This window comes from Pongo pygmaeus, chromosome 2, assembly GCF_028885625.2.
Source record: "Pongo pygmaeus isolate AG05252 chromosome 2, NHGRI_mPonPyg2-v2.0_pri, whole genome shotgun sequence".
NCBI classification, from domain to species: Eukaryota; Metazoa; Chordata; class Mammalia; order Primates; family Hominidae; genus Pongo; species Pongo pygmaeus.
This window is the reverse complement of record NC_085930.1, coordinates 46,625,897-46,639,909: the sequence shown is the minus strand read 5'-3', so window position 1 is coordinate 46,639,909 and position 14,013 is coordinate 46,625,897. Positions and strand designations below refer to the sequence as shown.

The window sequence follows — 14,013 nt, the reverse complement described above, 5'->3', positions numbered from 1 at the left end:
GAACCAAACCCAGTTAGCTTCCCCAGCCAGTGCCTGCCCCATCATCTCAAGGAAGAAAACTCACCCATCTCTCAAGACCTAACGGGGAAATGGAAAGAAAATGGAGAGATAAAAGTCACATATGAGTACAGCGGGAGAGAGATTAAAACAAATTAATTTCATAGCAAACTCATAATTAAAACACAATTGGCTTTGCTGTAAAGGGACTAAGAGATTAGGCATTAAAATGTATTTAATATATGATGCTATCTATACTTTCCAGGATGGTTTAATAAAGATGATGTCATCTCTACAATATATTTAATGTTAGGCATTAAAGTATGATGCTATTGCTATGTTAGTATTCAAGTAAAATAGTACTGTATTATAATCAAACTTAGTGGAATAGTACAAAAAGTCTACATAAACTATACAGCAGAATATTTTCGTGCATTTTCTGTATGTACACAGATGAAAGAGAGCACTTTACTTCCTGTCCCATGAGATCCTTGAGAAGCACTAAGTAGCAGAATCAGCTCCAGGGAGGATACAGGTTTCCATTGGCCACCCAAATAGCAGAATAACAACTGGGACCCAGGACACAATTTATTAAAGGATTATATTGCCCTAGTCAGAAGATTCATTCTTCAAGCAGAGATTATTGCTAAAATCAAGACTTGATTTATTTGGGAGTTCCACACTACAAAGCAACGTGCCTATTTAGCTAAACCAGGGACCCCTTAACAGATGCTAAGTAGAGTACATTTCTCTACAGCTCCACACTTACACTCCTCCTCTTGTTGCAAATTAAGTTTTATTTCCTACTATAAAGAATACAGATAGATATTTATAGGAAAAGTAAGAGTCACTATCTTTCAGTGGTTGGTATCTGGATGACTTTTATTTCTTTGTATACTCTACTGTATTTCATGAAGTTTTACAAAGAGTATTAATTCTATAACTTAAAAAACATATTTTCTTGGAAAAAAGTTATTTTTGACTTTTTGTTATTTCCAACTTTGTTAGAAGTGAAAATGAGGCAAAGCAAGTGACATATGATACTTGTAGATATCTGAGAATCTCATCATATGGATCTTGAATGCAAACAGAAAAAAAAAGGGCTAAACTTCTATACTACTTGTATTCTATAACCTGAAAACATCTATACTGAACACCAATGAATGTATGATCGATCTTAAAGCATTAAGTTATTCACTTCCCTTGCACCAGTAGTAAGTCACTAAAGGTCTCTAGATGAATAAGTTTTGCAAGAAACCCAAAACACAAAACCAGGCTAAGGTAGATGCATGACTGGTAAAAACAAGTTGATAACATGCTGGCCTTCCACATAAATATCTTTTCATTCAATGTTTTCCCAACATTTACTCAGAGGAGATACTGGAAGTTCCTTGGGGGAGGGTGGAAAAGGATCATTACTGATCACAGGCAGATTCACCCTCAATTATAACAGCTTATGGTTATTGGATACTTAATGTGTGTTAGGAACTATTCTAAGTACAGTCATACATTGCTTTGATGACAGGGATACGTTGTGAGAAATGTATCACTAGGTGATTTTATTGTTGTGCCAATGTCATAGAGTGTACTTAACAAATTTAGATGGTATAGCTTACTACACACCTAGGCTATATGGTATAGCTTATTGCTCCTGGTCTATAAACCTGGACAGCATGTTACTCTACTGAATACTGTAGGCAATATAACACAGTGGGAAGTACTTGTGTATCTAAACATATGTAAACATAGCAAAAGTACAGTAAAAACATGGTACAAAGGTTTAGAAAATGGTACACCTGTTTGTACCATGAATGGAGCTTACAGGACTGAGTTCTGTTGTTCTGGGTAAGTCAGTGAGTGAGAAGTGAGTGAATGTGAAGGCCTGGGACATTACTGAACACTACTGCAGACTTTATAAACATCGTACACTTAGGCTACAATAGATTTACAAAAAAATTTGTTTTTTCAATAATAAATTAAGCTTAGCTTACTGTAACATTTTTATTTTATGAACTTTTAAATTTTTTAAAACTTTTTGACTCTTGTAAAAATACTTAGGTTAAACCACAAACACATTGGACAGCTGTACAAAAATATTTTCTTTCTTTATATACTTATTCTAAAAGCTTTTTTCTATTTTTAATTTTTTCTTATTTTGTTATTTTTAATTTTTTTGTTAAAAATTAAGACACAAACACACACGTTAGCCTAGGCCTACACAGGATCAGGATCATGAATATCACTGCTTCCACCTTCACATTTTGTATCACTAGAAGGTCTTCAGGGAGAATAACATGCATGGAGCTGTCATCTCCTATGATAACAATATTTTCTTCTGGAATTCCACCTGAAGGACCTGGCTGAGGCTGTTTCAAAGTTAATTTTTTTTGTATATAGAAGTAGAAAGAGTATACTCTAAAATAATGATTTATTATTTTATTATCAAGTATTATGTACTTATATAATTGTATGTGCTATACCTTTATAGGCCTGGAAGCACAGGTTTGTTTACACCAGCATCACCACAAACATGTGAGCAACGTATTGCATTACCATGTTATGATGGAACCTCACTAGGCAAAGGAATTTTTCAGCTCCCTTAAAATGTTATGGGACTGGCCGGTCGCAGTGGCTCACACTTGTAATCCCAGCACTTTGGGAGGCTTAGGCAGGTGGATCACCTGAGGTTAGGCATTCGAGACCAGCCTGGCCAACATGGGGAAACCCCATCTCTACTAAAAATATTAAAAATTAGCCAGGCATAGTGGTGGATGCCTGTAATCCCAGCTACTCAGGAGGCTGAGCCAGGAGAATTGCTTGAACCTGGGAGGCAGAGGCTGCAGTGAGCTGAGATCACACCACTGCACTCCAGCCTGGGCAACAAGAGCAAAACTCTGTATCAAAAAAAAAAAAAAGTTATGAGACCACCACCACATATGCAGTTCATCACTGACCAAAACATTATACAGAGCATGACTGCCTTTTCATATATACTAATTCATTTAACTCTTATTAAAAAAGACCTTATAAAGTATAATCCTCACTTTACAGTTGAGAAAAGAAAAACTTAAGTAATTAACGTATACAGTTAGCAAGTGGCAGATGTAAGATTTGAAGCCAAAGCCCTGCTCTAAATAAAGGAATTCAGCTCTGCCCCCAAACTTGCATCCCCAATCAGCAGAACAAAAGCTCTGCAGTAGGAGCACTCCTAGTACTCAGAATATGGTCTCTAAATACCATTCTTCACTAAGAAAATCTATGGCTTATTAAGAAAATGGTCTGGGGCAGAAAACATACAAAATGTGCTTAGAAGATATTGTTGTGCCAGAAAGAAAAGACACCATTAAAGATACTGGTCATTTCAAAAGGCCAAAGGAACCAACTTGAAGGGGCTCCCATTGGCAGACGGAGCAAACTGAGAATCAAATAATGACTGCAAGTGATTGAAGCACATTGGAATAAAAAACTGAAGTGTTGGCCAGGCATGGTGGCTCATGCCTGTGATCCCAGCACTTTGAGAGGCCAAGGCGGGTGGATCATGAGGTCAGGGGTTCGAGACCAGCCTAGCCAACATGATGAAACCCCATCTCTACTAAAGATACAAAAAAATTACCCAGGCGTGGTGGCACGTGCCTGTAATCTGAGATACTTGGGAGGCTGAGGCAGGAGAATTGCTTGAACCCAGGGGGCGGAGGTTGCAGTGAGCCGAGATCATGCCATTGCACTCCAGCCTGGGCAACAGGGCAGACTCATCTCAAAAAAACCCAAAAAACTAAAAACAAAAAACTGATGTGCTTACAATGATACTTGAGAAAATAAAGGAAGAAATTAAGTAATTGGGTATAATGCCTAGTAGTTAACTGGACCTGCCTGCTTAAAAAGCTTAAAAAGCAGCTATTGTTACTCAAGCATGCTGCTCAGGCGCTCATCTCTCCCTTCAAAACAGATTCTTTCTCCATGCTGTTCCCTTCTGTGAAAGAAAGAAAGAAAAAAAAATAACAGATTCTTTCCAGCACACACAGTACTTACCCTGGGGAAAATTCTGCTCTTACAAATTTCTCCATCTTATTATTCTTTTAATGATATTTATCCCCCTACAGACTGATGCCCAGGTAAAACTGCTCAGTAGCTCTGCTTTTTATATAGCTCTGAACAAAACCACATATTTTCCCACATAATCTCTGCTACTTAACAGACTTTAAATTTTTTTCCTAAAATAAGGTAGGAGCCTGATATCTTATTTTTAACATTTTGTATACTGTATCCTTATTTATCTTGTATTCTGATTAGGACATGACAGTACCAGATATATTTTAAAAGGGATATCATATACTAACTCCTTTTGATGAATTTCCATCGAATGACTCTGTTTCTGAAACCCGACTAATTGATTCACTGGTAAAACTGATTGACTTGGATAATTTTTCATCTCTCTCCCCAGAGTCATCCAAGCTGCTTCTTCCTGGACTTCTGTAAGAAACACATCATTATAGAAATATAAGGTCACCGCCACACAAATAAATGATTTGGTCTCCTCATTGAGGTCATTTCCTATGATAAAACAGTTTGATAATAAATGGACTACTGTAATATAACAAATAAATGTTTACTTATAACAAGGCTATCTTCTTAAATTACACGCAAGTTGATATCATTTCTGAAAACAAGATACACTCACATGAGATTCTATAAATCTCAAAAACATTAAAAAATTAACAAAGTACAAATGGCCGTAACAGTAACTAATCAAATGAAAACTGCTCCTTTAAATTTCATTTGTGTACAACCACAAAGCTTGGACAGGTACACAGTAGATGTTTGAGTTAGATACTACACCGCACAAGAAGGCAGTTTTATATCTCCTTCCTTCTGACTCAGTCTCAGCTGAAATGGCGAAGCCCTCCCAGAAGTGGACGCTCAAGATGTCTGAGCCTAAGCCCATTGGCCACTCCCGCCTCCTCACTCTTCCCAGCTCCAAGAACAAGGTTTAAGAAACAGCTGTCAAATGGTCATATGGCCAAGACTATAATAAATGTCCTGGGATCTGCTTTCGCTTTCTCAAGGAGCAAAAAGAAAGGAAAACCTATTAAATACAATGGGAGCACAACTGATCTAATTTCCAGTGCTCAACAGGATGGAGGTGAGATGTGGAAAAAACAGAGAGGAAGGGAGGAGGAAGAAGGAAGGAGAGATTGCAAATAAAGAGGAAGAAGATGGAAGAACCGAGGAAATAAAGGTTTGAAACAGATATGCTTCTTTCAGAGACTGAAGAACAGGAAAAGAAGTAGAAGAGAGAATGAGGATCCTGCCACACACTTTCTTAGAAAGCATTCAGGCTGGCAGGGCATGATGGCTCACGCCTGTAATCCCAACACTTTGAGAGGCCGAGGTGGGCTGATCATGAGGTCGAGAGATCGAGACCATCCTGGCCAACATGGTGAAATGCCGTCTCTACTAAAAAAAAAAAAAAAAAAAAAAGCAAAAATTAGCTGGGCGTGGTGGCACACACCTGAAGTCTCAGCTACTTGGGAGGCTGAGGCAGAAGACTCGCTTGAACCCGGGAGGCAGAGGTTGCAGTGAGCCAAGATCACGCCAGTGCACTCCAGCCTGGTGACAGGGTGAGACTCCATCTCCAAAAAAAAAAAAAAAAAAAAGAAAAGAAAAGAAAGAAAGAAAAGAAAAGAAAAAAAGAAAGCATTCAGGCCAGGCACAGTGGCTGACACCTGTAATCCCAGCACTTTGGGAGGCCGAGGTGGGGTGGACCACTTAAGGTCAGGAGTTCAAGACCAGCCTCGTCAACATGGCAAAATCTCTACTGAAAATACAAAAAGTAGCCAGGCATGGTGGTGGGCACCATAATCCCAGCTACTTGGGAGGCTGAGGCAGGAGAATCGCTTGAAATTAAATAACAATTAATTAAATCACTTGAACCCAGGAGGCGGAGGTTGCAGTGAGCCAAGATCGCACCACTGTGCCCCAGCCTGGGTGACAGAGTGAGACTCCGTCTCAAAAAAAAAAAAAAAAAAAAAAGAAAGCATTCAATCACCAGAAGAAAACAGCAGCTAGTCAAAAATATTCTTTCTTTTCTCGAAGACTAGAAACTTTTCGAGCTGGCAAGGACCTTAAAGATAATCTAGTTCAGCTGCATCATTTCATAGACAAGCAAACTGAGAATCAAAAAAATGAAAAGATTTGCCTGAGGTTGCTCAGCTGTTTGGTGACCCTAACTAAGATCCAGATCCTGTTTACCATAATCCAAGGCTCTTTGCATTAGAGTAATTGCTTTTCTATCCAAATCCAGAGCTGACAAGAGGCTACTAAACTTCTCAAGGAGAGCAATACAATGGAAATTTTTAACTTTACAGAAAGCTAATAAAATATACATGTGCAACCATGTAAAAAAGCCTATAAAATATTGATGCTAAGCTGAAAAGATATAAATTGGATCAGCATAAGTAGATTACCTAGATGAGTAAAATTTCTGCACATACTTTGAGACTTTCAAAATATTTCCATTTTAAGATTTGCTATAGAATTTCTAAATAACAGCTTTTAAGATATAATCCACACACCACAAAATTCACTTCATGTAAAGTGTACAATTCAGTGGGTTACAGAGTTGGGCAATCATCACCACTAACTAATTGTAGAACATTGTCATCACCCCAACAAAGAAATGCTGTCCCCACTTGCAGTCACTCCCCATTGTCCCTTCCTATCAGCTCCTGGCAACTACCATTTACTTTCTGACTCTGTAAATTTACCAATTCTAGACTCCATTTCACACACATGGAATCATACAATATATGGCCTTTTGTGACTGGCTTTTTTCACTCAGCATAATGTTTGCTATAGAATTTTAATGTATTCTTCTTAATTGTTTTTATTGCTAACAGCCTCAATTTCCATTGGACATAATGCACTTTTACTTGTAGGGGTTAATAAAAATGTCCACTCTTCTAAATGAATCCTCATCAGTCAAAAATAGTCTCTCTGTACTCTTAATTTCTTTATCACATTATCTGTTACTCTGTTATGACTCTTACCATTATCGACCTTGTATTACAATTATTTGCATTCCACGATAGGCTATATGCTCCTTCCATTAATGTATTCAATATTTATGGAGTGCCAACAACATGCTAAGCACTATGTTAGGGAATTCCTGAGGAAAAATCGTATTATTGTATCCTTCAAAACACCTACCATATAATTTACTTTATTGTCATCTATAAACTCAGAGATTTCACTAGGTACTTCTCCAGATCCTTAATAAACAAGCTTACTAAAACCAGACTTTAAGTCTACCCTAAGTGACATAGCTAACATTTCCTTATATATCTCATATGTGCTTACCTATTTAGCAGACTATTCTCTGTCCCCACCTTTCACCGCATTCCACCACAGAGAACAAAGGGGCAAATGGCAGCCAAAGATAAATTACTAGAAATTCAGAATTAGTCGAATGTAAAATAATTCTGCTCTGATTAATAATTGATAAACTTTGACATTTCAAAACATTTTGCTGTACCTTGGCTGCACATCCTCAATCGACAGTGACAAGTTTTCCATCTCCTCAGCATTTAAACCTAGCTCAGTGCCATAGTTCTGCTGGAGCAGTTGCCAGAATTCCTGTCTAGTCAGGCTCTAAAATGACAGAAAAATTACACTGAGCATTGGAAAATATAAAATATAATATCACAGTGATTCAAAACATGAGTTTTGAAGTCAAAAATGACCTGTTGTGCAAAGACTAGATTTGGGGCTTTGGTAGTTATTTGACCTTTCTGTACCTCCATTTTCCATATCTATAAAAATGGGTTAATAAAAGCTACCTGACAGAGTTCATAAGAGGAATACATAAAATGATTTTAAAGTACATATTATAATAACTACTGTAAATGGGAGGTTAAAAATATTTTAAATTTCCTTTCTGTAAAATAATTTGTTCAGGCCAGGCACGGTGGCTCACGCCTGTAATCCCAGCACTTTGGGAGGCTGAGGTGGGCAGATCACAAGGTCAAGAGATTGAGACCATCCTGGCCAACATGGTGAAACCTGGTCTCCACTAAAAAAAAAAAAATACAAAAATTGGCTGGGCATGGTGGCGCACACCTATAGTCCCAGCTATTCGGGAGGCTGAGGCAGGAGAATCGATTGAACCCAGGAGGCGGAGGTTGCAGTGAGCCAAGATTGCACCACTGCACTCCAGCCTGGGTGACAGAGCGAGACTCCATCTCAAAATAATAATAATAATAATAATTTGTTCATACTTTCTCGTAATTACTGATCTGCAGTTTGTTTGCTTGTTTTTGAGATGGAGTCTCACTGTGCCACCCAGGCTGGAGTGCAGTGGTATGATCTCAGCTCACTGCAACCTTCACCTCCCACGTTCAAGCGATTCTCCTACCTCAGCCTCCCTAGTGGCTGGGATTACAGGTGTGCACCACCACACCCGGCTAATTTTTGTATTTTTAGTAGAGACGGGGTTTCACCATGTTGGCCAGGCTGGTCTGGAACTCCTGACCTCAAATGATCCACCCTCCTCAGCCTCCCAAAATGCTGATATTATAGGCGTGAGCCACGGTGCCTAGCCTCTGATCTTCAGTTTAGTTCTGCAATCTAACCAGTCTACCACGACCACTGAATCACCATTCAGCCCTGTCAGCTTAGAACCTGTCCTGTTAATTCATAATGTATCTGAATATTTTAACCACTTTAAAAATCTTATATATCAATAAATTTTAAACTACATTTTCCTAATATATAAAATGCAAGAGTCTAGACTTCAGAATTTTTCCTTCGATTTATCTTTAATAAAGTCCAGCTTGTTCTTTCTTTGTAGGCAGCATATCTACTTTGAAATCATCAAATACAATAAATTCACACATTACCTAGCAAAACAAAAACAGTATTATTATGATTTAGGATAATGGCCTCCAGTTGAAAAATAAAATTAAATAACAATATTATGATAACCAATGATCTGATGTCTAAAAACATTACAGATAGTTAATTACCTGCTTAAGCAAGGTGTAAGGAAGTAGCATAACACTTGAAGCAATTGTTAGTAAGATAATCTCTCTCATTCATTCAACAGATATTTATTTAGTACCTAACAAATGTGCATTACTGCACTAGATGCTAAGGAGAATAAACATAAAAACATAATGTAGAAGTTAAGCTCCTGGCCCTCAAACAACTTTTAATATAGTTGAAGAGACATGGGATGTTCTTAAGTTATATGACAAGATATAATATGATCATGCACTAAAGTACTGGTAGAGTCAACATGATACAAAAGTCTAAAGGAAGGAAATAGGACTGTGGATTAGTGTGATCAGATAAAGCTTCACATTGGAGAAGTGTTTTCAGCTGAGATAAAGGAAGAATATGGGGAAATGGAGAAATGGGAAAAGTTGAAGAGACGGAAACCAACTAAAAATACAGAATAAATACATGAACATAAGTAACATTTGTTTTGAAGTCAGTAGTCTATCAGCCTAACTGAAATAAAAATTTTAAGTTGAGAAATAGTAGAGATCAATATAGACTTGATGGGGCCAAAACACAGATGCCTTGAATTCCTCCCCAGTGTTCCCTACAACAAATACCACTTCCTTTTTCTTCCTCCTTTTTTCTTCTCTGTCTAGTAACTATGGCATCTTTGTCTGTTATGTTACACTAGATGACCTTCATTACACTTCACGGACCTTCAAAGATATTAAGAACAAAATGTCTGCACTTTAGACCATTAGTTCCCAATCTGCTGTGCCCAGATTACCAGGATTCCACAAGAGCAGATGATGAAAATTCAGATATTATCATCAGATATTATCAGATAATATTTCAAAAAGTCAAAAATATCCAATTATCTAAAGTAAAGCTATTTAAGTTAAGTGAAATGGCAAGCCTCTGGTTTGAGCTGAACTATATTAACCTACAATGGATAACACACGCTGATAAATTCTCACTGGGAATAATATATATCTAAGAAGTAGTGATGTTTTAATATTTATTATTTAATGTATACCCCTTATTTGGTAGACAAAGTCTTTGGAAGCACAGTGTCCATAGAAAAAAACATAAAAAGGACGATTAGTGGTAGAGAAAATTAAGAAACCACTGTCCTTGATATTAAAGGAACATACACATTTATTTTCTGACTTCCACTCCAAATGAGTCATTTGTTGTGAACTTTTTTCACGATAATAACTCACACTACTAATTAACTCATTCTTCCAAAGAAATTATCTTTGAAATATTTTAGTGTCATACTAGGATGGTTAACTTTATAATGAGAAGCAAGCAATATTTCAATATACTTGTGTAAGATTAATCTTTTATAAAAACTTTTCTTAAATAATAGATATCAAACAATTCCAAAGGCAGACTAAAGCAAAAAGATAAACCAATGATGAATACTCAGGCAGCTTCCTAACAGCAAAAGAAATGAAACTTATTAGTAAAATACTAACAACAAAAATGTAATTTTATTTGACTACATAAATGTTTTAAATATTGTATTAAATACTAGCAGGAAGTTAATAGCAGGGTAATCGCAATATACTTTTCAAGCTAGTAATTTAATATATATAAGAGGTTAATGGAAAACAAAATAGAACTCATTTAATTCACCATCTTGTAGATTTGCCAATTTGTTAAAAATGACGTTTTCTACAAAGTTGTCCAGTTTTCATAAAAATGTGGTTATTTACAGCCATGTTGAACATTCAAACATTCAAACATATGCCCAGCCTGATATTCATAATTCTTTCCATAATCAGCAGCAAAACATATGCCCAGCCTGATATTCATAATTCTTTCCATAATCAGCAGCAAAAACAATCTACCTTAGTAGTCTTCAAAACAACCTAAATTTTAAACACAAGCTGACCACCCACCTGCAAACCAAGGAGAGTCTCTCCCTTTCAGCCTACAGAGTAGTTTAACAAAATAAAGATGAACCAAGCAGTAATCAGATAAGGCTCAAAAGTCAGAAGATCAATTTCTGGCCCAGAAAGCTGTGTATTCTAAGTATGTTGCCGTCTCTATGCACAGCAGAGCTCCAGATATTAATGACAACTATGTAAAAATAATCACTGCTTCAATCTCAATTTTGCTATGAGAAGCTTTTCTAATGTAGTTTAAAGCACATTATCTGTCACTTCCTGGTTGTAGTACCAGCACTCTTTCCAAGGTTGCAGGTCAGAATGCAGAATTGGAAGTTATACCTCACTCTACAGGTTCCTAAGCCACTCCTACAAGAAGAAGATAGGTGTAAACAGGTTTTATTAAAGGGACAGCTCCTAATTTTCTCTGTTACGCACAGATTAGAAAAAACAAAATGAAAGTAAAAATATCTTGCTTATGCTAAATTGATGTAAAACAGCTACTGCAATATTATTTCAATAATATTTTATATTATTTAAAATTAACTATATTACAGGTTAATTTTTCTTCTCCATGCTAGTAATTTCTATGCAATTCTGGGAATGTCATGATTACTTCTTCATATACCACTTCTCCAGTACTGACATAGTATTCCTATCAGACTCTTGCATTAATCCTTTACAACAACCAAAGATTCTATCTCTGAGTGCTGTAAATGTAACGTAAGGAAATAGCAGGAAGAGCCAGCTGTTCAGGTGGAACAATTCTACTAAGCACCCGGCACATCTCTCATCACTGAAAGGTTTAAGGCACCATTTTGATTACTCAATAATTCTTTTCTTTGAAAATATTTCTGACTTTGGTGTATTTAGAATAATTCCCTGGCAGTGATCTGGACTATAATAGACAGTACAGTTTCATCTACTAATTCCTATTTATTTCTCAGAAGAAAATTTTTCTTCTAAATAAAGAAGCAAAATTTGCCCTAATTTCTACCTAGTCATTCCATTTAATTTAGTGATGCGTGTAAACAGATCAAAGGCTACTTGATGAACTCCACAGATCAACCTTTTGAGGGATGCTAAAATCTCATCATTTTATACAATGGCAGAATGAGACAGAGTAGAGTGATGCTGAAAATACTACTCATTCAAATGAAGAAAGCCCACTGTGTGGGCAGCTTCCACTGTCTAAAAGGCAGTGCTTTTAGCATATTACAGTAGTTCTCATTGACTGAAATTGTAACTAAATATATTTATGATGGTGAACAAATAGCTATGAGAAAATATACATTAACTGTACCACAATTGATATTTATACACATTTTTGCTAAATATAAAAATCCTTATACCAAACCACTGCTATGTAGGGCAGAGCTAAATTTAGTAGGCTTCAGAGGGAAAAACAGAACCTAAAACTGAGCCCCAAGAAAGCTCAACACACAAACAGAAAATAGAGGAGTGGTCAGCAAAAAAAGATTCAGGGAAATACCAGAAAGGTAAGAGAAGATTCCAGAAAGAATGTCATGAAAGGCAAGGGAAGAAAGTATTTCAAAATAGAAGGAGTATACAGTGGTATCAAACGCTGCCAAAAGGTCAAGTAAGATGAGCACAGGATGAGCACATGTATGTCAAATGCAAGCATCCAGAGGAATGATGCAGCTTGCCAAATCAGTTCCCTATCACTTAAGCATGTGTGTATCATGAGAGTGAGGCAGGCAGAAGAGATACAGTGGGGAAGGAGGAAGCAGCCAGGTCATGAAGAGCCTTGTACGCCATGCCAAAGAACATGGATTTTACATTGTTGAAATATCAAAAGCCACCCACTGGTTTCATATAGAAAAGTAACAAGTTCAGAATTATGATTTTAAAACACTACTATTTGACATCAACCTCAAAGACAGATCAGGTGTTAAAAAGAGATAAGAAGACATTGGTAATGGTTCAAGCTAGAAATGATGATGACCTTGGTGACCAACTAGACACGGCTGGCTGGCAAAGAGGCAAGAAAAAGGATACATCCAGGTTTCTGGCTTGGGTGACTGGGTAGAAGGCAGTGTGGCTCACTGACCAAGGGAAAATAGGTAGAGGAGTTCTGACAACCAAGAAGGTAAAAAAGAGGGAATGATATAATACAAACACTTCTATACTGCCATGCTATTACATAGCAAACGTGACAAATAGTTACCAATTTCACATTCATTTTTTTTCCAGGTAGGTCGGAATGTTGCATTTCTTAGATTGATAGCACTACTGGAAAACTTTTGGAATTCCAGTAACTCCAAAAGGAATGATCTTTAGAGAGTGACATAAGGAAGAACAAGGGGATTTGATAATGTTGCACAGGCTAAAGGAGAAAGCTGGATGACACTCCTCCAAAAGGTCTCAGTGGCTGACATCGGCTTTGTAAACTGACCACTATTTAGAGAAAAGCCTCAGAGCTGTCACTATCCTAGAGTTGGCTCAGGGAGGCCAACTTAAATAAGCCACACTCACAAGCTGATACTAGCTCAGCTGGAAATACACTAATGCACGGTGGGGAAGATTCCTTTCTGGTGATCAGAAATCTTTTCTTCTATCGCTCAGAACACCTGAATACCTTGGAAGTCAGATTAGCAATCAGAAAGTGGCACAACAAGCATGGAATCAGAGCAAAAGTAGACAGCTTTAAGGGAAATTTTACTGTGACCTTGGTGGGGGATGATGATTCATCTCTGTCCAATCTCCATATGGTCCTCTACTGATCAAAGTCTGCCTCTGCAACTCTACTTTTCTGTCCTAAGTCCTAAGTTCTTGGCCTACGTCTGACCAAGTCCTCTTCAGACCGATATATTCTTTCTTTTTATACACTAATACTTTCAATCAACTGTTTTAAACCCTTTTTCCCCAACACACCTGAGGAATAGGACACCCTTCTGTCAGCCTTCTACTTAGTGATTCCCAAAATAGAAGCTAGAGTGACATGTATCAGAATTTAGACAGCATACATCTGTATACATTTAAAAAGCTCCCCTCATTACTTTACCCCTGAATCTAACATATGCTGTCTTCTTCTGCCATTTGGGAATAAGATGAAAAGCCATTCTGTCTCTTTAAGCCTTAAAATTCAAAATAAGTACAGATT

General features: G+C 37.1%; 1 protein-coding gene across 3 annotated transcripts in view; it reads right to left on the bottom strand.

The window, feature by feature from the left end:
* GRAMD1C (GRAM domain containing 1C) overlaps positions 1-14,013 on the bottom strand; it is a 106,479-nt gene that overhangs the window by 38,303 nt on the left and 54,163 nt on the right. For 2 of the 3 annotated variants that reach the window (XM_054483008.2, XM_063661652.1), the window contains 2 exons: positions 7,529-7,644; positions 4,335-4,467 (listed from right to left, as the gene is read on the bottom strand). In XM_054483008.2, the coding sequence (XP_054338983.1) occupies positions 4,335-4,467; positions 7,529-7,644 (249 nt within the window). Of the gene's footprint in view, positions 1-4,334; positions 4,468-7,528; positions 7,645-10,901; positions 11,198-14,013 lie in introns of those variants that run through there. The other variant, XM_054483009.2, reaches the window with a different exon arrangement.